This window comes from Taudactylus pleione, unplaced genomic scaffold (genome assembly GCF_031769625.1).
Source record: "Taudactylus pleione unplaced genomic scaffold, aTauple2 ptg000353l, whole genome shotgun sequence".
Lineage (NCBI taxonomy): Eukaryota > Metazoa > Chordata > Amphibia > Anura > Myobatrachidae > Taudactylus > Taudactylus pleione.
The window spans coordinates 1,928,943-1,952,394 of NW_028284754.1; the positions used below are offsets into that span (position 1 = coordinate 1,928,943).

The 23,452-nt window shown below is 40.4% G+C and overlaps 1 protein-coding gene across 3 annotated transcripts in view; it reads left to right on the forward strand.

Annotated features, from left to right (window-relative positions):
* Positions 1 to 23,452, forward strand: part of LOC148508608 (uromodulin-like) — a 96,802-nt gene that overhangs the window by 42,102 nt on the left and 31,248 nt on the right. For all 3 annotated transcript variants that reach the window (XM_088444306.1, XM_088444307.1, XM_088444308.1), the window contains 4 exons: positions 3,690 to 3,928; positions 18,949 to 19,071; positions 19,449 to 19,626; positions 19,726 to 19,863. In XM_088444306.1, the coding sequence (XP_088300432.1) occupies positions 3,690 to 3,928; positions 18,949 to 19,071; positions 19,449 to 19,626; positions 19,726 to 19,863 (678 nt within the window). The remainder of the gene's footprint in view (positions 1 to 3,689; positions 3,929 to 18,948; positions 19,072 to 19,448; positions 19,627 to 19,725; positions 19,864 to 23,452) is intronic.

Genomic DNA, 23,452 nt, shown 5'->3' on the forward strand with positions numbered 1-23,452 from the left:
ACTGGACTAGGGGAATAGTCAGTATGATATTCATCACAGTTAGTAATAAGCAGCCTATTATTCAGCCGCACTGGGAAATTCCACAGCATAAAATGACAAGGGCAATATATAGGAAATAAGTGTAATATCATTCAAAACTGGTTCATAAGGTAAATGCTTTATTGATGTTTCTTTCTTGGAAGGTAGGAGATTCTTGCACTCAAGATAGTAATACCCATTTTTAAACAAAAACCCGGGTCTGACCAGGGTTTTCAGATATGGTTCCAACCCAAGTCAGACCCCTTTTACACTGCACATTCGATCCGGGTCATTCCTGGGTCAGCTCCGTTCACACTGAACCCAGGCCTGCCCTGCTAAACTTGTGAGGTAATAGAAAGTGGGAGGTGACTGCTCCACAGCTGCAATCAGCTCATTTTAGGCATGACCCGGGTCGTGCCATTTACACTTCACCATTACCCAGGTCCATCCCGGGTCCAACCATGGTAGCTACCAGGGTTGGATTCCCAGGTCACTTGACCCAGGTTATTTTTAAGGGACCCTTTTCCAGTGAGTGGCTACCCGGGAAGACACAGCAATAACCTGGGTTATTGTAGTAGTGAAAAGGGGTATTAGTAAGTTAGTATCAACATAAGACATTCCTTGGGTCTCTTATACTAGGTATACACTATAAAATTATTTGTCAGACAGCTGTCCAATCTGGCTGGTTGGAATGAAAACCTGGTAATGTATGGGAGCAAAAGACAATCAATACAGAAAAAAATGGAAAACAAATGTAACCAATTTGAACAATCGTTTTGTCATTTTTCCAGTGTTTGCGACCATATAGTCTTATGTCATTTGCTCCCATACACTACCATGTTTTAATTCCAACCAGCCAGATTGGACAGATGTCTGACAGATAATTGTACAGGTTGAGTCTCCCATATCCAAAAATATTCCGAAATACGGAATATTCCGAAATACAGAATTTTTTTGGCATGACTGAGATAATGAAACCTTTGATTTTTGATGGTTCAATGTACACAAACTTTGTCTAAGGCACAAATTTTTAAAAATATTGTATAAAATTACCTTCAGGCTGTGTATATAAGGTGTATATGAAACATAAATGAATTTCATTTCTGTACACAAACTTTGGTTGAACCGCAAAATTATTGAATATATTGTATAAAATGACCTGCAGGCTGTGTGTATAAGGTGTATATAACACATAAATGCATTCTGTAGGTATATTTGGGTCCTATTCCCAAGATATTTCAATATGGTATGCAATTATTCCAAAATACGGAATATGCCGTTATCCAAAATAGCCCTGGTCCCAAGCATTTTGGATATGGGAGACTAAACCTCTATATTGTATGACCAGCAATAGAAGTAACTTTTCTATTAAGGGTATTCAATATGGGAGCGATAACATCGTTTTTGCGTTAATATCGGAGGTATGACGTCATTATCGCAGGTTTTACTTTTACACCGTATTCAGGGCCTGATTCAGAGCCGCTCGTAAGCGGCCGCTCGTTCGTTCCGAGCGATGTTCGCACATCTGCGTATGGGTTTTAATACGCATACGCGAACCAGTCAGTGCGGTCAGAAATCGTGTGCTCGCAATATAGCGAATGCCTGCTAATTTGAGTGACAGGATGAGGCATTTGTGGGTGGTAACAGGGGAAGGTGCTTGAAAACGGGGAGTGGAGATCCAAATGCAGGTGTCCCAAACGGTCAAAACGGGCGTTTTAAGGGTGTGCATAATTAACAAAGCAGCGTCATTGACCACGTCACTTGGTTGTCTTTTAGCCTGAACTGCTCGCATGTTTGTGGTAGGAAAATGCTGTGTGTGTGTGTGTGTGTGTGTGTGTGTGTCCACCTGTCAATTGTGTGTGACCCCCCCCCAGTCATGTGTATGATCCCATTACTCCATCCACTGCGTGTCAAGTGTGTGTCACCTCTGTGTGCAGTGCAGTCACTTACTTTAAGAAGTCCGTGCAGCAACTAGCCGCAGTCAGTTCAGGGAGTGAGGAGAAGCAGCCGCCAGGAACAGTAGAGACTGGAGCAGCTGGAATAAAGTGACGTTTTCATTCTTCACCCACTGCTAGATTTTGCCAGCAGAAATCCCTACATCCATTTTTTTAAATTGAATATCTTGGGTATTAGGAGCGTGCGGGAAAAACCTTGTGGCCAATTGGATATGCCCCCAGAAGTTGACATCAATTATATTTGTTGCATAGAAATCAGCATTTGTAGGGTTAATGCTGATGTATAGTAAAAGACCCATATGTTAAATCATCACAGTTTGGTGTCTATTGTCTTTTTCAGACCCTTCACATGTATCAGGTTATTTCCAGTTGACCCTACTAATATTGGCACATATCACAACACATAAACATATTTATATAATACTGGAACTAAGGAGACCCAGCCGAAACTGACTTTTGGTTTATACAAGGTAGAAATATTATCTACCTTACACTCGCTAATGAAGTGTGAGTTGTACTAAGCAAAATGAATGACCAAACATATAATGAAAAATTTGTTTATTTATTAGTGGCAACAAAATACATAAAATTACTGTCATGGATAAATAAATTGTTAAAAATGTTTTCACTAGTACAGACAAAAAATTATAGAAAATACATTTTTTAATTCATAAAAATAAATTAAAGTTATTAAAAATAACAATATAAATAAAATTGTTTAAATTTAAAAGTATAATATTACAATGATTAAAGATTGATCATTCTAAAAATTAAGTATAAAATAAAAGCTAAAAAGTCTCACTTTGTTGCATCAGATTTCACTGCACCTGCCCACTTTCTCTGGTAGTGCAGGTAGAAAAAGCGGCCAGGTGTGTTGAACACATTGTAACAAAGTGAGACTTTATAGCTTTTATTTTATACTTTATTTTTTATTTTTAAGTTTATCAATTTCTTATGCCTATTTTTATCTTGTGATATATTTATAACTTTAAACAATTTTATTTGTATTGTTATTTTTAATCATTTAAATTGAAATAATTTCTTGTCTGCACTAGTGAAAACATTTTCACAAATTTGTTTATCCATGACAGTAATTTGATGTATTTTGTTACCACTAATAATAAACAAATTTTATTTAATTTCATTAATTGCTTGACCATTTCTTTTGATTACTGCAGCTCACACCATACACCTTTGTATAATGCCCACATGAACCTTTGAATAATGCCCACATGAACCCTTGGGTTCATATATGTATGTTTAAAATAATTTGGCTCTGATACTAGCCAGTGCCTCCCCAGCCATTTACCTGGCTGGGGAGGCACCGCACATCACTGGTTATAGGGTATCCTTGGTGCTGTTCATGCAGCTAATTTTATTTACTACAATGCCTACATTTTCAGATTTCCTACTGTGTTTTTCAGAAAAGGTTTTATATCATCAGAACATAATTGTCTATTTTCATTGCATTGGATGTGAAAGAGATCCACTCTACTTAGTTCATTGGACACATTTGTAACCAAAGAGTGGATTTTCATCATGTCCAGAGGCAAAAAAATAAACTTACTTTATCAGGATTTATACAGTTTCAAGAATTTGTTGGAAAGCACAGGTAGAGGAAAAAAAAATATTCAGTTAAGTTTGCAGGAAAGACTTTCAAGGCAATAAAAGCCATCAGTATGCTAAACATTTTTTTTTTTTGCATTATTTTCACAGCTATTGGGCCAGTTAGGTTTACACAATATAAGGCAGAGTTTAAAGATTTCTTCAACAATCTCATAGCCTATGGAGGTGGTGATTGTCCGGAGCTTGCTATGGGAGGACTGAAACTCGCCTTGGAGAATTCTCCACCCAAATCTTTCATCCTGGTATTAACAGATGCATCGGCTTTAGATTACTGGGATACAAACTTGATAACAAATATTTACTCACTGATAGAAACAACACAGTCACAGGTATGTAATTGTAGCTTATACGCATTTATTCATGTCTTTAAAAGCAGATTCCTCTTTATAATTAAAATTCCACTCATGTGTAGCTATGCTATATTTATGTATTAGAATCGAAATAACGCTGCAACCATAATCACTACAAAAGTAAGATGAGCTGATAAGACATTTCTACTTAATAAATCTAAGAATAATTATAAACTAGCTATTCCTATAACAACATGGATGCACTATACATTTGCTGATTTTTTTATATACAATTATATACACTTATAAAAACAGCAGATTAGAAAATATACATAAATGAACAATAGACCTAAGCCGTGAACTTCAGTAAACAGCCTGATTCTGTAAATAATACTGTACCAAACACATACTGAAAGTTATAAAAATGGTAAAATTCTGAAAATTCCACTGTAGTTGTTGTATAGGCATTGAGATTTATGGATTCCGATGCCGGGATTTCAACAGCCAGTGTCCCATCCATCGGCATCATAGCTACATCCCTTGTATAATAGAAGGTCACATAAGCTCTCAGCCTCATTTCCATGTACTGTATATTATTCAGTTATTCAGATTGTCAGTAAAGAAATTATTATTAATTGCAAACCCACAGCACCAGACATTAGGATGGCTGTAAAAAATACACTGTTTACAGACTCAGATTCCTGCATGATATTCTTGCAATAACCACATGAGTCCCTACAGTATATAACCATCTCTAAATAGCCTCTTTCAAAAAATAACTTGTTATTATCTCTCTAATATATTGGTATTAAACACTGCTAACCATTTCTGTGTATAACATTTGTACACGTTATTTATATGATAATATCAAAATAGTGCTCATAATTAAGGTACACACTTAGTGGCTGGCACAATAATTTGTTAAGTAGCTGATATATTGTCTAATGAGGCAATTATTTGAACCACTGTGCAGCATGAAGCAGATTGCTCAGATCTACATAATTGCGCAGATACTGGTCAGTCCTCCATTTTGGATATGCCTGGGTAGCTGCTTGTGTTTAAGTAGAGTCTAAAAATAAGCAAGCAAGTAGGCACATAGTAGTAGAGCTGCAAGTTTAGCTTCTTGCCAGTAAGGACACTGTTTGGGAGCAAATGCTTGTGGCCAAAGCAGGTTAACATTGTTTGAAATTAGAGAATCATGTCTCGTTTCATCTACTCACAGATAGTTCGCCTCAGGGGTAACTTGTTTATTTCGTCATTATGTTGAATGTGTCACAAGCCGCCATGGAGACCTCCACATTAGACCCTGTCCGGGCGCTGTCCCACGGCATTACAACTCCCTGGCAGTTCGCTGCTGTCTCTGCATCTGCTCCCGTGTGACTGCTGTCTTCTCCACTCCCCGCCGGTACCTGCACTCTGTCTCCCTCAGCTTTGCTGTCATCCAAGAGCGCTCCTGCCACACTCCCAGTATAGATGGGCACAGCCATCTTGGTCCTGAACCTGTGATGCTGTCTCCACCAATGGAGCAGCTCTCCCTCTGGATCTGGCCAGTCAGCATCCAGCAGCTGGTATAAAGGAACCTCCTGTCCCACTAGTAAATTGCCAGTGCAACTAGTTTTCTAGTCTAACTAAGTGAGCCTTCCCACTGAGCTCCATAGGTATTTGCTACCATCCAGCTTATACTTCACCTTACGGCTTCCCAGCTGCATCATGTATCCCGTGCTACCACCACTCACCTTATGGCTTCCCGGCTGCTCCAAGCAGTCTGTACTGCCACCATTCACCTTACAGCTTCCTAAGCCACTCCAAGCAGTCCATACTCCCACCGTTCACCTTACGGCTTCCTAAGCTGTTCCAAGCAGTCTGTACTGCCACCGTTCACCTTACGGCTACCCAGCTGCTCCAAGTAGCTTACGTGCTACCACCACTCATCATAGAGCTACCCAGCCACTCCAGGTAGCTTCCATGCTACCACCAATCATCTTACGGCTTCCTAGCCGCACCTAGTAGCTCCTGTGCTACCACCATTCTCCTTACAGCTTCCCAGCCACAGGACGAACAGTTTCCCTGCTGTCTCCAGCATTTCAGCCATCCTTCTACATGCATTCATTAGCATCTACAGTTCTATACTTTTTCATGCGTAGGAACTTTATCAAACCAAGTCTGCTCCAGAGAGCATCTGAGTTTAATAGCACAGGTCCAAGACCCAGCCCGGGAACACAGCCTCAAGATCCCATGACTGTGACAGTTTGCAGTGGCCCAATGGACTCGGCAAGTTGTCAAGGATCTGGGGTCGATTTCGCTCAAGATGTGCGATCTCATCTGAAAAGACAAACGACCTCTCCGTTACAATTGATTCAATTCATTCAGGATATGTCGTCTTATTTGGACAGCATTCAGGCCTTGCTGGCACACCCCACTCCAGATGGTGCTCACGTTGCTTCTTCCCCCGCTGTGCCAACTGCTCCTCCAGCACCTCCTTCTGCTCGTCTTCAGCTCGCACCTCCGAGCAAGTTCAATGGCAACCCCAAGTTATGCAGAGGGTTTCTGAAACAATGTCAAATTCATTTTGAACTTCAACCTGCCAACTTCCTGACAGCCAGAACTCGAGTTGCCTACATTATCTCTCTGCTCTCTGGTCAAGCACTGGATTGGGCCTCAACCCTCTGGGAGAAATCGGATCCTTTGCTCTCCAACTATCCTGAATTCGTTGTCATATTTTGCTGAATTTTTAATGAGCCAGGAAGAACCACTTCTGCCTGAACTCATATTTTACATCTCTATCACGGTAGTAAGACCATTGGCCAATATGTCATCCAATTCCGAAACCTGGCATCAGAGCTCAACGGGAATGAGGATGCTCTCATTGCTGCCTTCTGGAGTGGTCTCTCAGAAAGACTCAAAGATGATCTGGCCTCCTGTGATCTTCCACCCAAGCTGGACAATTTGGTCTCTCTCTGCAACAAAGTGGACTTTCGTCATAGAGAGCGTACTCTGGAAAGAAGCCGATTTGATCGCAGTAGACCATGTCCGGTTCCTCGTGTACCTTCTCCTCTCATGGGCAAAGAACCCATGCAGGTCAACCGCTCTCTCTTGTCGAACGGGATACAGCAGAAGAGGCGGTAAGAGAATCTTTGTATGTATTGTGGATTGTCCCAACATTTAGTTAGATCCTGTCCCATTCATCCGGGAAATGCCCCCTCCTAACTTATGACAGAGAGGTTAAGTTAGGAGTTGCCGATGAATCATCTAGGAAGTCAGATTCCACCATCCAAGCTCAGTTTAAGCTTCCACAAGGTTCTAGAGCTACTCTAGCTCTTTTGGATTCTGGAGCTGCAGATAATTTCGTGACTATGGACTTTGTCCGAGAACATCGGATTCCCGTTGAAGCTTTACCTTGAGTCGTCACTCTAACTGCCATCGATGGTAGCCGCATTACCAGTAGTACCGTCGCTCATTGCACCAAACCACTTAAACTTACCATCGGGGTTCTCCATTCTGAGGAGTTGTCCTTCCTAGTGATTCCCAAAGCCTCTCACTCTCTAGTTCTTGGACTACCCTGGCTACAGAGACATTCTCCCCAGATTGACTGGTCAACTATGCAGATCATCTCCTGGAGTTCTGATTGTTTCAAGAATTGCCTCCATCGGGTTGTACCTGTTTGATCCTCTGATCTACAGCTTCTGGCAGGTCTGCCAAAATTCTACTTTAAATTTCTAGACATCTTCAGTAAACAGAACACAGATGTATTACCTCCCCATCGTAACTGGGATTGTTCTATAGACCTGATCCCAGGGAAGAACCCTCCCAGAGGTTGAACATATCCTCTATCTCTTTTAGAGACTCAAGCCATGTCAGAGTACATTGAGGAAAATTTTAGTAAATGTTTCATTTGACCTTCCATGTCTCCAGCCAGGGTTGGATTTTTCTTCGTCAAAAAGAAAGATGGTGGGTTGCGCCCATGCGTTGACTACCAAGGTCTCAATGACATAACCATTTTAAAATTGCTATACTCTTCCCCTCATAACTGAATTGTTCGACAGGGTCAAAGGAGCCACAGTTTTCACCAAACTCGACTTAAGAGGGGCCTACAATTTAATTTGTATTCGCCCTGGAGACGAATGGAAAACAGCCTTCAACACCAGGGATGGGCATTACGAATATCTCGTTATGCCCTTAGGTCTCTGCAATACCCCAGCTGTTTTTCAATTCTTCATCAATTAAATTTTCCGAGATCTTCTGTACAAGAGTGTGGTTGTCTACTTGGACGATATCTTGATTTTCTCTCAGGATGTAGAGAGCCATTGGAATCAAGTTAAAGATGTCCTTTCTAGGTTACACTCCAATCAACTCTTCTGCAAGCTGAAGAAGTGTCTTTTTGAAGTATCAAGCATACCATTTCTGGGATACATCATCTCTGGAACTGATCTTCAAATGGATCCTGCTAAACTCCAAGCCGTTCTTGATTGGTCTCTCCCAACAACTCTGAAAGCCATACAGTGGTTCTTAGGCTTTGCCAACTATTACTGCAAGTTTGTGAAGGGATTTTCAACATTGGTAGCACCCATCTCAGCCCTCACCTGCAAGACTGCAGACTCAACCAAATAACCTGTCAAAGCTACTTCCGCATTTCAACTCCTCAAACAAGCGTTCATCTCCACTCCAATCTTGAAACAACCAGATTTAACTCGACCATTCATTCTGGAGGTGGACACCTCCTCTGTAGGTGTTGGTGCTGCCCTGTCTCAATGATTTGAAGATGAAAAGCTTCATCCCTGTGGTTTTTCTTCCTGAAAATTCTTGCCCACAGAGAGGAACTATGCTATTGGTGACCAAGAACTGCTTGCTATAAAATTGGCACTTGAGGAGTGGTGTTACCTTTTAGAGGGGGCTCAATATCCAATCACCATCTACACCGATCATAAAAATCTGTTATATCTGAAATCTGCAAATTGTCTTAATCCTCGACAAGCTAGACGGGCAATGTTCTTTTCAAGATTTAACTTTAAGCTCTCCTATCGTCCTGATTCCCAAAATAGCATGGCTGACTCTCGTTTCCCGTTCCATGGAGGGTGGTCTTGAGTCTCCCATGGAAAAATCTCATCTGATCTTGGACCCAACTACTTTTTCCACTACTAATGTGACCCCGACTCCTCCTGTTGGGAAAACATTCGTTGCTCCTCATCTCCGCAAGAAGCTACTACAGTGGGCTCATGCTTCTCAGCTCTCTGGTCACTTGGGAATGAACAAGACTCTTGAATTCATCCAGCAGTTCGATTGGTGGCCCTCAATGAAAGGGGATGTAAGGTCTTATGTATCATCATGTGTCAAGTGTGCCCTGCACATGGTACCCTGACAGGCTCCACTTGTACAGATCAACCACTAGCTATTCCGTTAACACCATGGACCCACTTGTCAATGTACTTCATCTCTGATCTTCCTCTATCTCAAGGTCATAATACCATTTGGGTTATTGTGGACAGATTTTCCAAAATGGCCCATTTCGTGCCCCTAACCAGATTGCCATCTGCACCGTTACTTGCTCAAACTTTCATTAAGGAGATCTTCAGAATACATGGCCTACCCCAAGAAATCATTTTGGACAGGGGGGTGCAGTTCATGGCGAAATTCTGGAGGTCACTTTGTTCGGCCCTACGGGTGAAGCTAAAGTTTTCCACTGCATACCATACTCAAACCGAGAGGGTTAACCAGGATCTAGAGCAGTTCCTTCGCACCTTCATCTCCTCATCTCAAGATGCCTGAATTGAACTTCTTCCTTGGGCTGAGTTTGCCCACAACAATCACTGCCATACCACCAGTAAATCAGCTTCTTTCCTCCCGGTCTTTGGTCATCACCCACTAGTTCCAGAATTCGCTCTGCTGCCAGTCTTAGATGTACTGGCGGCCAAGTTATCTCTCCAGAAATTCTCTGACATCTGGAAGAAAGTCTATTCTGCTATGACCCAAGCCTCGACTCAATACAAAACATTTGCAGATCGCAAGAGACGAGTGGGCCCAAATCTTCAAACTGGAGATATGGTCTGGCTCTCCACTCATAATCTCAGACTTCGAGTTCCTTCCATGAAGTTGGCTCCACGCTTCATCGGCCCCTTTCCTATAACCCGAGTGCTTAACCCCATTGCCTACCAAATAAAATTACCACCTTTCCTTTGTATGCCCAATTCCTTATCTCTCTCCTGAAGCCACTAGTTCTAAACAGATGCCAGAAGGCTCTTCCCAAAGCCTCAAGTATACAAACCCAATGAGGAGAGGAATTTGAGGTTGAAATCATACTGGACTCCCGTTACCGTTATAACCGTCTCCAATACCTCATCGATTGGAAAGGTTGTGGTCCGGAGGAATGAATTTGGATAAACTCTTCCTATGCTCCTTGCTTAGTCAAGGCATTTCACATGAAATTTCCTCACAAACCAAGAAAGTGTCCGGTGGCCACTCATGAAGAAGGGGTTACTGTCACAAGCCACCATGGAGACCTCCACATCAGACCCCACTGCTTACCTGTCCGGGTGCTGTCCCGTGACGTTCCGACTCCCCAGCAGTTCACTGCTGTCTCTGCATCTGCTCCCGTGTGGCTGCTGTCTTCTAGTTTGACTATTACTTGGGAGTAAAAAGACTTCCTTCTCTTATGTGGACCACCCACACTGACAGTTTCAGGGGAATAAATCTTTGCAATTTCCAATGCACAGGAAGATAATACCTTGTATTGACATTAGAGCTAGAAGGTTTCATTTTAAAGCACTGATACTGTTATTTTAGTGTACTATTTTTATTGATCTGTATATTAAATTATCTTACAGTATCATTTGTGCTTTCTTCACAGACAAGCGCTCCAACACTTTTTTCCTATTTCTGTTGATTTAGCAGGTAGCAGATCCTACTTGTTTGGAGCTGCCAGTTTGGAAGATACAGTATATATATTGATTGGTTGATAGGCACACCTTACCCCCTTTTTTCTACAACTGTTATTCTATAGGATTAACAGTGTGGTTCTCACTAGCAATTTTAATACAATATTCAAGTTTTTATTACAATTATTGGGTTGCGAACATCACATAGTTTCTCAGTGTTTGTCTATAGTATATGCAGTTGATACAATGTATCTTAGCATTCAGCACTGAGTTATCTGTTGATGCAACTTATTATGTTAGGTATTTCTGTCATATGCTAAAAATGTATACAGTGCCTACAGTTGTTTATAATAGGTTACGTATATATTTCTCAATGTGGAGTACAGAGAATAACTGGTATGTTGATGATATGTTTGTCAAAGGTCGCTAAATGAGTTGCTAAATTTACAGTGCAACCTAATAGCTCAAATATTTATCTCTTAATAGTTACTCTCTCTTAAAGAATTCCTCTTATTAATCTTCTTAGCATTTGTGGTCACATTAGTTTCCGGTGAGATGGTGCTATTTAACTCATCTGTCGGCCTGGGATTGGTGGCAACACCTTGACTTTTATATGGCCACGGATGATATTTTCCTCTCCCACATCTGATATTTACCCTGAGTTCATGGCAGACTGATTTAACTTGAAGACCTTCCCCACATATAAGGCCCTTTACTCTGGCCCTAAGTGTTCCATTGAGTATTTCTCAGTTATTGTAAATTCTTGCATTTGTCCAGGTATATGAGCCTTTTCACATTTGCTGCTTACCTGCATCATATTTACCCCTCACCCTTACCCAACCCTTACTAACATTTATTATTTTTCTGCTCTCACTTTTCGATTCCTTTCCATTTACATGTTGATTGATGATTTTGGTATACTGTTTTGTCCCTCTGTGTTGATTGTATTTGTATACTGTAAAAATCTTATTTTTGAATATAAAGACTTTATGAAAAAAAAATTATAATATTGAATCTCCAGGCTTACTATAAATATCCATAAGGTCTGTGCAGATTTTTTTATTGTTTAATGCGAAAATACACAAACATTTTTTAAAAAAGGCCCTGTACCTCTAAGAATAGATTGGCTGATAGTGGACAAAATCAGAGGCACAAAGAGCATGAGGTTTCAACAAATTTCCACTAACCTGCACTAAGCTTCACCAGGGCTGTTGGCACTATCGAAAGGGGGGACATTTGGCATGGGTGTCAACCACCATAGTGTCAACCAGCCCTTAGCCAGTCAACGCAGGGATAGTACTGTGCAGCCACAGCAGCACATCATGCAGGGAGAGAGAGAACACTGCTGTTCAGTGTCAGAAGTCTCATTAGACTGCCTGCAGCCAAGCACATAGCAGGGTGTGCTGTTCTGGGGAAGGATGTTGCTGCTGGTCAGTAGCAGCAATCTCCTCTCTCTTCCCATTTGGGACAAGTGTGCCAATAACCCCCAATGTTCTGCTATAAAAACAGTTTAAGCATTAAAAATATAGGGCTTGATTCAGAAATGGATGAAAATGCTGTCGCTGCTGCATCAGTGTATGCATCAGTGTATGCAGCACATGTGCAAGAATATGCAAATGTTACAGACACCTAGATTTGTATTGAGACACCAGATGCTACACAAATACAAGTGTTTGCATACAAAGATGGATGCCAAGTAATCCTACTGTCCAGCAGAATGGCTATGGGAACTGAGCTGCTGGAGCCATGTGTTCTGCTTATGAGATTGTAGTCTTAGTCTCTGACATGCCCTGAAAAAGGTAGCGACATGCCTGCCTTTTTGCCACCACTCCCCCATTACAACCTCCAATTGCTACCTGACTGTTAATCACATTGTGGCAAAATAGTCACAATGACCGCTGATGATAATGTAACTTGATGCATGTGCAGTGCAACTGTGTGAACATTGGCATTGCATTCACCTCTGAATCAGGCCCATAATCACATACCCAGATATTAACCCATGAATTAAGGCTAACACCTACATGGCACATGCAGGGGAGGTGTTAGGATGCAGCCTAGGATTGGCCACTATTTATTTATTACCAGTTATTTATATAGCGCACACATATTCTGCAGTGTTTTACAGAGAATATCTCATTCACATCAGTCCACTACTCACCTCCACGCCGACGTACTTGGGCTTAGGTGTTCAGTCACTGGGAGTGGAGGTGAGTGGTGACTGAGTATTCTCCCTGAGGTCTGCTAGGGCTTCCGTGCATACATCCTGATTCCCAGGGTGCCGGGCATGAGAGCAGCCATGTTGGTCCATATCACGTGACTAGTCTCTCCCAATGGTAGTCCTGTGGTCACTTAGCTGATCCTCTCATCCAATGACCAGCTACCCAGGGGTATTTAGTCTGACTCCAGGAACAGGGAATTGCTGTTCAGCTTTGCTGTTCCAATGTCTGTGTTATTCACCTGTGTCTCTCTGTGTTATTTCCTCAGTGTGTTGCTTCAACCTACTCACTGTTCTCCAGTGTTACTTGTATTAGCTGCCATGCTAATTCTCTAGTGTGTTACTTTAGCTCTCTCTCAGTACTCCAGTTTTTCATGTCTCTATTCTTGTGTTGTTTTTTAGTGTGCTGCTTAGCTCTCTTGCAGCTTCCCTGTGTTACTGTGGTTTCAGCATTCATGCTAATTACTAGTTAACTCTCAGATGGACCTTAAGTATTCAGTTCATCTCCTGTGTTCAATTATTCGGTTCATCTCCTGTGTTTAAGTATTTAGTTCATATCCTGTGTTCAAGTATTCAGTTTATCTCCTGTGTTCTTGTATATCTCAGATTTCATATAATATTGTGAGACCATATATGAAAGTTATGCAATAACATGTCCATGCAAGCTGATTTACACTGGCAAAACTGTAAGAATGCTGAAAGTAACAATTGATATACACAGGTCTTCTATTAAAAAGGCAAATACAAGTTTAGACCACAGCATTCCACCTGTTGAGATATAACTTCATTATGGACTTTAAGTTCATGCTATTTTATCATGTTTCATCAAAAAGAGAGAGACTAAAATAGAATCCTGTGACTGTGGATTAACCAGCGACAAACACTAGCTACAGGAGGATTAGAAGAATTAAGTTTCACATGCTTTCTATAACACACTTTGAACATATCGGTATGTTTCATCCATGTGTGAATAGATGCTTACCGACTATTTGAATATTTATATATTTTGTGTTTTTGCATTGTCTGTATTTGTTTACATTTGTTACTGTATATGCTTTTCTATCATACCCCTTTTACACTGCCAGCAATAACTTGGGTTATTTATTGTGAACGCACAATAGCCCAGGCTGTTGTGCAGTGCGAAAGGGCAAAGTTGAAATAACACAGCATTTCAGTCCGGGTAACAAGTAGGGTTAAACACAGGTGCGATGCGACCAGGGACCTGTTCATATAATAGGAAGAGTCGCTGCTTGGAGATGATCTCATCTCTATGTCCCAGGCTGACACATGATGGCGGCGATTGTCTGGTTGGGCCACCAGTCTGAAAGGGGTCTCTCCAGGTTTGCACCCACAATGCACCAATGTGGAAAATCTTGCGTGCGACCCAGGTTAGCAATGTGAAAGGGGTATCACTGTCTATCCATTTTTATTTGTTATACTAATAGACAGCACTAGGGTAATTCAGATTTACACAAACAGCTTCCCTTTTCTTATTATATTGTTTGATAAAAAATAATCTTAGTTTAATAAGTGTTTGTAAAGAGATAATGGTCATCTAGATAACATGTGTTATTAATACAGATATTATTGGCTTACTATATAGCCTAATACATGTGAAGTTGTCATTGGTTTCCAAGGTGATTTGGTTGCCTAGGTGATGTTTACCTACAGAGAGGAAGTGGTCACCAAAGGCAAATGAACAGTGTTAATGTCCACTATTGGTCTACTAATTTCTACTGTACTGTACTGTACTTCCGGGACAGTGGAACCTTGATCTGATCCTCTGTGAACAAAAAAGTATATCTTTGGTTCCACATACAGTATGGGGGTAAATGTAATAACCTGCGCGAAGCAGTCATCGGCAAGTTTACAGCGAGTGTGCCTAATTTTTTAAAGAGGAAATCATTTAAAATGTATAATCGACCTGGTTTTGCCTTTTTAGATGTTTGCCCCTTTAAAACATTGATTATATACACAAAGATGAAGGGCGCTGCGATTAATCAATAACTAAATACAGCTCACCAAGGGGATGGCTACCCCTAAAAGGAAAGATAAATAAAAAATAGGGAGCACAGATAGGAATTGAAGATGAAATAATATTTAATATAACATTGAAAATAACTATGAATAAATAAATCAAAAAGTAATAATAAGCGTGGAGTAATTGACAATATCCAACAACTATTAAATGATAATACAATTCACATGGATATTCGTCTCAAAGTCCAGATGTATGTACATACAATTATAAATATTAATTAATGATAAAAGACATATGTTTATGAACATATAACAAAAAGGAAAAAATGTTATGACAATAAATGATCGATCACTTTAAAAAATAAAAAGAAAAAGAATTAAAAAATATAAAATAAAGATGCAATTGCAAGTGGTATTAAAAAACAACAAATAGAGTTTGTAAAAAAATGGTCAACCACTGATTCTTTAAGTTGTATCCTGTTAATATGTTGCAAATTAGCAGTAGCTGATAGTGCAAACAAAGTATTCAATATCCAAATATTCACCAGAATTAATAAGAATGGTCACTTATCTGGTTATTGGTTGTATATATATTATTTCATTTTCCCAAACACATGACGGTGTGAGCAGATGGCATTGTCCAGATTGCCACTCTTGAGCAGTGTGAAGGCAGGCTAATGCCCGTGAATTGCTGGCAAGTCTCTCAATCTCCAAAGTCAGGGCCGCAACTAGGGGGGGGCTAGAGGTGCACGCGCACCGGGTGCCAGAATGCAGGGGGTGAATAAAAAGCATACTCACGGTGGCTTCACTGGCTTGGGGGCTGCAGATTCAGAAAACGGCAATCCAAAAATGGCCGCCGCCAAGGAGGACACAGATGCTAGAGGTCCTTACTGGTCCTCTAGTGTCTGTCTCCTCCTTGGCGGTGGCCATTTTTGGATGGCCATTTTCAGCAGAGTCCATGCGGACTAGCCGTCCGCATGGACTCTGCTGAAAATGGCCATCCAAAAATGGGCACCGCCGAGGAGGAGACAGACACTAGAGATCCTACTGGACCTCTAGTGTCTGTTAGGCCAGCGCAAGTGTCAGGAGAAGATGCTGAAAGTTGCATCTTCTCCCGTGAAACCCGCTGGCAACTAGCGTGGAACCCCCTGGCAACGAGCGTGAAACCCCCTGGCAATGAGCGTGAAACCCCCTGGCAATGAGCGTGAAACCCCCTGGCAATGAGCGCGGAACCCCCTGGCAACAAGCAGGTAATTTTAAAGTAATTAGAAGCCTTACTGTGGGGCACAAAATGGTGTCGGGCAAATATGTAAGTGGCTCTTTGGTAATAGGCATTACAGTGTGTGGCATAATGTGTAATGGGCATTATGGTGTGTGGAATAATGTAAGTCGCTATACCAGGGACGTTTGGCTAGTGTACTGCCTTATGGAGGAGCAAGGACAAAATCCAGGTACAGGAAGGGAAAATTGCTGCCTTGCACTAGGTGACAGATATCCTAGTTTCGGCCCTGCCAAAGTATCCTGGAAAGACAGACTGCGGGAAAGGGTTCCTGCTGGCAGGTGTCCCGTTTAGTGCAGTAAGTACAAGCCGGCTGTTAGCGGTCTCTGTAGTATCCTGAAAAGACAAGCTGAGGGAAAGATATCTGCTGGCAAAAAATATCCCACTCACTACGGTAGATGAAAGCCGGCTGTGTGCCCGTGAATGGCTATTAGGTGGCTCAGGTCTCCGATGTGTCTAGAGGAGACAGACTGGGGGGTGAGGTCTGCTGACCTTGGTATCCCGCTCACCGTAATGTACAAAAGCCTGCACCTGGTCTCCCACTCACCGTAGTGTTTGACCGGTAGTTGTGACTTATTCAGCGGTGAGGTTAGTGAGACAATAGGTGATGGTAACAGCAAGGGAAGTAGGCTAACCTAACACGTTTCTCTGCCTATCCGTCTGGCAGTTTCCTCAGAGGTAGCAGGCATCGGCGAGTTTATAGCGAGTGTGCCTAATTTTTTAAAGGAGAAATCATTTAAAATGCATAATTGACCTGGTTTTGCCTTTTAGATGTTTGCCCCTTTAAAACATTGGGCAGACTCACTAGAAACTCACTGATGCTGATTCTTGCTTCGCCCAGGCTATTACATTTTCCCCATGGTGTGTGCATGAGGTTATTATGCTTTGGTTCCAGTGTATGGTGAATCATAGGATGCTCTCTCACCGGTGACTGCCTTTTAGTGTTAGCTACGCTCCATAGTCAAATTGTGTGCTCATAAGAAAGTTGCTTTTGTTATCATCTTGTCATCCATCATTCATGATGATGCTGCTGTTGAATATGCTGTTAAGTACCCATTTTATCATTGCACTGAAGAGAAATAAAAGTTTGCTTTTGATATGTTTTCATTAATTAAGTGCTGGCCTATGGTTATTGAATTGGACCATACTATAGCAATTATCTATGACTGGGAACCTAATTGATACAGCTCCATAGTGTGTATGATATTTGTTTTTATATTTAGTGGATAGTTGATAGTTATATGTATGTATGAAGTATTGCACCACCGCTTTTTTGTCCATTGTGGAATACATATAATAATATACTGTATATACATTTGGAGCACTATACATAAACCATGGCTAAAGCTAGTAAAGGCACTGTGTCTGTCATTCATTCATATAAAATGCCATTACCATTGTGTCTTCATTTTAAAGGGGCACTATGTGTTTCATTAAAAATAAGCCATTTAGGAGCAGTGTATTTTGTGATCATGTGGTCATTTGTTAAAAAAAGACGTAAACAAACTAAACTTATTATCAGCACTGTGAGCTGTAGTGTGAAGTGGCTGTTAATATCTGTGAAGTGGCTGTTAATATCAATGCTGTGAGACACAGTGTGAAGTGTCTTATTTAAAAAAAAAAAATAAAAAGCTTATTTGTATTTTTATAAAACTTGTATGTGTTCAAGCAGGCCATGCAGTTGTACTGTGTTAAACAATAATGCTGAGTAGGTGCTGTACCACCGCTTTAATATTAGTACTGTGAGATGCAATGGGAGGTCTCTCTTTTTTTTTTTAAGAAAAAAATATTTGTACTTTTATGAAACTTGTGTGCATTCAAGCAGACCAGGCAGTTATACTGTGTTAAACAATAATGTTCAGTAGGTGCTCTTCCACCGTGTTAATATTATAATCACTGTGATTGGATATGGATTACAGTGAGTCGATAGAAGAGCAGGAGCAACAACCAAGTACTAGTGCTGTGGCTATTGCCAGTCATGATGATGCTAGTACTTCAACATGTACTAAAGCCTGTGCTCAAAGGCTTAGAGAGTTTAAGACAGGGCACCTGAAATTAAAACAATATTTCACAATGTAAAAGAAAAAAACATCACCTCTAATAAAAAATTGAATGTTTCCTGAAAAAAAACAGAAACTTTCCAAAATGTCATATACCACACAGTGGCAAGGAAATGTTCAGAAACCACCCTCAAGTGTTTTGGTTTGCATTTGGTTTTGGTTTCAGATTGCTTTAAAAATTGATAAAAACAGCTAAAATCATGTAATTTGGACCTGTTTATATGCAATCCAAAACCCAAGATTCAGTTTTTAAATCCAAGTTCTGAACCTACAGCAGACACGAGCCAGAACTAGGTTCTACTCAGAGCCCCAAAAGTGATCTGAGCCTGGACTCGATTCGAACCCCCAATTCTAGTTTATATGTATAGATCTTTATATATTCTAAAAAATTATAATTCATTTTAGATTTTCCTAGTAGTATCTACTCAGGTTTGTCATTTCCTGGTTTATTGTTACTGGAATTTTTGGGATAAGTCAGCTTCTCTGCAGCCTATAATCTACTAAGTAAAGAATCCCATATACTTTATATTCAATTCTATATATTAGGTCTACCTTGCTAGTTAAGCTCCTTTAGGAACAATCATTTTGGTTTCTGAGCAAACTGTTGTCTTCATTCAATAAACATTTAAATTGTTTGGATTTTTTTTAACCAGATTTTCTTCCTCATCACCGGACTTTGCGGGAGCATTAATGATGCAGATTTCCTTGTTTATCGGAATATTGCAGCTGCCAGTTTTGGACACGTTTTTCAAGTTGATCTTTCACAACTGAATAAAGTAATTAATCTACTAATGTTTGGATTAACCAAAACAGCAAATAATATTTTATTAACATAAAAACTGTTTTACTTTCACCCAGCAGTGCTACTCTGTTCCAACTGATTCACAATGAAATTAAACATTTTAATTTTGTCCTATCTGATAATACATACCACTACTGCATATAATGACACAGTACACCACAGGGTAATATACAGTATGACATCATAGTACATACTACACATAGATTGAGGTAAATATGAGACATTCTTTATTGCAGAATGATTTGTCCACTGTATACTTTAACTTAATTTGGTGTGGATGTCACCTTTTTGCCTATTTTGTAGAGCTAATAATGGAATGTTTCATCCCATAATGAACTTCATTTGTTGCAGGTATTTAATTACTTGGACTTCACACTTTCAAGACCTGTAAACAGCTCAGAGCATCTGTTCTCTGCGGAGTATAATGCTGGCAGTAATTCTGGGAACTTCTCTGTTGAAGATTATTTTACTGCACTATTAATAACCACGGATGGTGTCATCTATTCCATACAAGTTCTTGGGCCTGACTGTAAGTAACAGGATTAATTTTATTCTGTTTCCAGGACCTCATAAAATACTGTTTGTCTTATAAATTACTTGCTATAAAATGGGTATTTATCCCTTGCAGCTTTTCCTCTTGAAATGAAAACAATTGTCTCAGAGGATTGGGGCTCTACGTACCTAGTGAACAATCCAGAAGCAGGAACATTCACTATAATTACCTATGCAGGCAGTCATTATTCTGTACGCGTGGAAGGGTTTACAGGTATTGTACTATTATCTAAAGATTAGATACAGTTTTAATATTTTTATATTGTGTCTCTGTCAAAAAACATGAAAAACAACATTTGTAAATAATGTTATCATCAGTCATGGGGTTATCTAATGACATGAAAAATATTACACTCTTCTTTTCTATATAGTCGGTTATATAGAAATTGAGTGTATGAATGTACTATTACAGTACATAAATATGGTATGTTAACATAACAAAGATAAAAGCTTTCTCTAATACCATACTGTACTTACCAACTAGAGATATGCTGTTCGGTTCTCCAGAAAACTGAATCCTCCTGAATTCCGTGAATCCAGACAGATCTGAGTCGCAGTTCTAATCTGAAGAGATCCAAATAAATCTGAGTAGCAGTTCTGAACTTTCAGTGATTCAGAATTTGGATTTTATATCTGATTTTAGGGTTTTAGATTGCATAAATTACCTGATTTTAGCAGTTTGAAACAGTTTTTATCACTTAAAAAAAAAATCCATATCCAAAATCAAAACACTTGAGGGTGCTTTTGCAAAATCGAAATTAAAACCAAAACACAAAGCTGCATCCAGATCCAAAACCAAAACCCAGGGGTCAGCGTACACCTTCCCGCTTTTGGAAGTACAGCCTTTTTTTTTTTTTTCTAGGACTGTCCCACAATTAGGATGTTTATTCCAATTCAAGTGGTGTTATGAGGCAGGCACGCACAGAGGGGGGGTTTCCGAGTAGTGCCCTAGTGGAGCTAACGATCTATATACAATCTATATACCCTACCACATGTACACACATATACACTAGGATTATTTTTTGTTGGGAGCCAATTAACCTACCAGTATTTGTAGAGGAAAAAGTACTTGCAATTGCGCGCACCCTCCGGGGTAATAGGATACCAAAATATCTCTTCCTTAATCCTCTCTCTTTATAGTCATGAACATTTTCTCTTTCTTCTTATTTTCTCCACTTTTCCCTTTCTTGATGATGTTTTTACCGAATCTTTGGAAGAATGTCAGTGTTTCCTCTCCGTATATGAGTATAAATATAAAAAATGGTGAAAAGGGTATATATAGAGCAGTAGGTTTAATAATACGTGTAATTAAAACATCCAATAATTAGCAACAATCTTAGCCACAAACAAATAATAGGTAAAGCAGCATACCAGATAGAATGGGGTGTTCACATATCACACCCTACCAAGCATATACAAAAGTATTGCCAGCAACCTCCTGGGTATAGGCACAGGGAATCCTTCAGAGTCAATGGCTTGCTTTACCTGGGTTACTGCCCTCCTTCACTCACCAACATGTTTTGGCACTGTGGGCCTTTGTGAAGGTTTAACTCTCTAGTGGCCTCTTCTCCTATTTATAGCCTTATCTCCTCTCCTATTGGTAATTACCTCCTGTTGTCCCAATTTGCATAAATCACCTGTTGTTCCTATTTGCATAAATCACCGGGTATAATAACTTACCCTCACACCCCTCCCACTATAGGTGTCTCGGTGGTAGTAAACGTATATTCTGGCTATGCAAATGTCCTCCATCGTGTGTTGCTGAAAGGACGCTTCGCAGAACACCTTCGGAACATAAAATATGGCTTTGAGAATCATTCATTGTTGAAACATTTTAAAGAATGCCATAATAAGAGGTGCCAGTCATTGAAAAGTGTTATAGGCATCAAGTTAATACAGAATAACTGGAGAGTTGATAACTTAAAACAGATGTTGGCACAGACAGAAATGCAATGGATATATGAATTGAGCATATTGGTTCCTAGGGGATTAAATATAGAATTTGAGTTAAAATGGTTTTTATGAATTTTACCCCTTTTTCATTCATACAGATTTTTTATGTATATCTTATTATGTCTTTTATATATTTAATATTGTGTTTATAGATGTTGACTAAGAACACTGTGATTTAGATACTGTGAGACTCTACCACCCCTAGATATAGAGCACCTTTTTACACCACCCATGATAGATAGGGGAACAACTAGCTATTTTTCCATCAGCAGGAGTCCGGAGGCTACCATGGCAATGGAGCCGCTCGACTCATCCCCGGATATGGAATCACGTAGGATGAGGGGTTTTTGTTATTGAAAATCACCTAGGCAATACCGACACATGTACCCTTTGTTGAAGGATGCACGGAACGTTATATGGAAGGGGGTGAGTCACAAAGACATGACCAGAAACAGGAAGTAACGTCCATTCCACACAGTGGAACGCATGCAAGAACACATGATGGAGGACATTTGAACAGCCCAGAATATACATTTAATACCCCCGAGACACCTATAGCGTGAGGAGTGTGAGTGTAAGTTATTACACCCGGTGATTTATGCAAATAGTGACAACAGGTGATTTATGCAAATTGGGTCAACAGGAGGTAATAACCAATAGGAGAGGAGATAAGGGTATAAATAGAAGAAGAAGAGTCCACTAGAGAGTTACACCTTCACAAAGACCCACAGTGCCAAAACATGTTGTTGAGTGAAGGAGGGCAGTAACCCAGGTGAAGCAAGTCATTGACTCTGAAGGATTCCCTGTGCCTATACCCAGGAGGTTGCTGGCAATACTTTTGTATATGCTTGGTAGGGTGTGTTATGTGAACACCCCATTCTATCTGGTATGCTGCTTTACCTAATTGTTTGTGGCTAAGATTGTTGCTAATTTTTGGATGTTTTAACTACACGTATTAAACCTACTGCACTATATATACCCTTATCATTTTTTATATTTATACTCATATACGGAGAGGAAATACTGACATTCTTCCAAGGATTCAGTAAAAACACCATCAAGAAAGGGAAAAGTGGAGAAAATAAGAAGAAAGAGAAAATGTTAAGGACTATAAAGAGAGATGATTAAGGAAGATATATTTTAGTATCCTATAACCCCGGAGGGTGCGCGCAATTGCAAGTACTTTTTCCTCTACAAGACTAATAGTTGTGTGTGACCACTCTATTGTTATTGTGCTGCATTATTGATTTGGAGTGCAAGTTTCTCTATATTTTTATTAACCTACCAGTATATATCTGCATCACAGCACAGAAGTATTTGGCTCGATTCCCTTCAAGGGAATGTGTGGAGTTTGTATATTCTCCCCATACTTGCGAGGGTTTCCTCCCACAATCCAAAAATATGCTGGTAAGTTAACTGGCTACCGACAAAAGTGTGTACATGTGATACGGAATATTGGCCCTCATTCAGAGGCGGTCGCAAGAAGCGACCGCTCGTTCTGAATGAGGGCGGCCGCTTCTTTTTTTTAGTGCGGCCTTCTGGTCGCTAGCTAAGCTGTGGGTTAACACCCACAGCCTTAGCGACCGACCAGGGTGATGGTCGCAATGGTCAAGACCATCACGACCATCGGGGCTTGCGATGAGACCCTAAGGTTGGGTCTTGGCAACCGCAAGCCCCAGGGAGCTTCCTGCTCTGATCGAGCAGGAAGCTCCCCACTGACATCACTGCTGATGTCAGTGCGGCCGTCCACAAAATGGCAGGCGTTCGCTTGGGAATGCCTCCATTTGTGTAGCCACCCACCACCCCGCCTACAAAACGGGGCAAGCAGTCGATCAGTTGCAACACTTGTT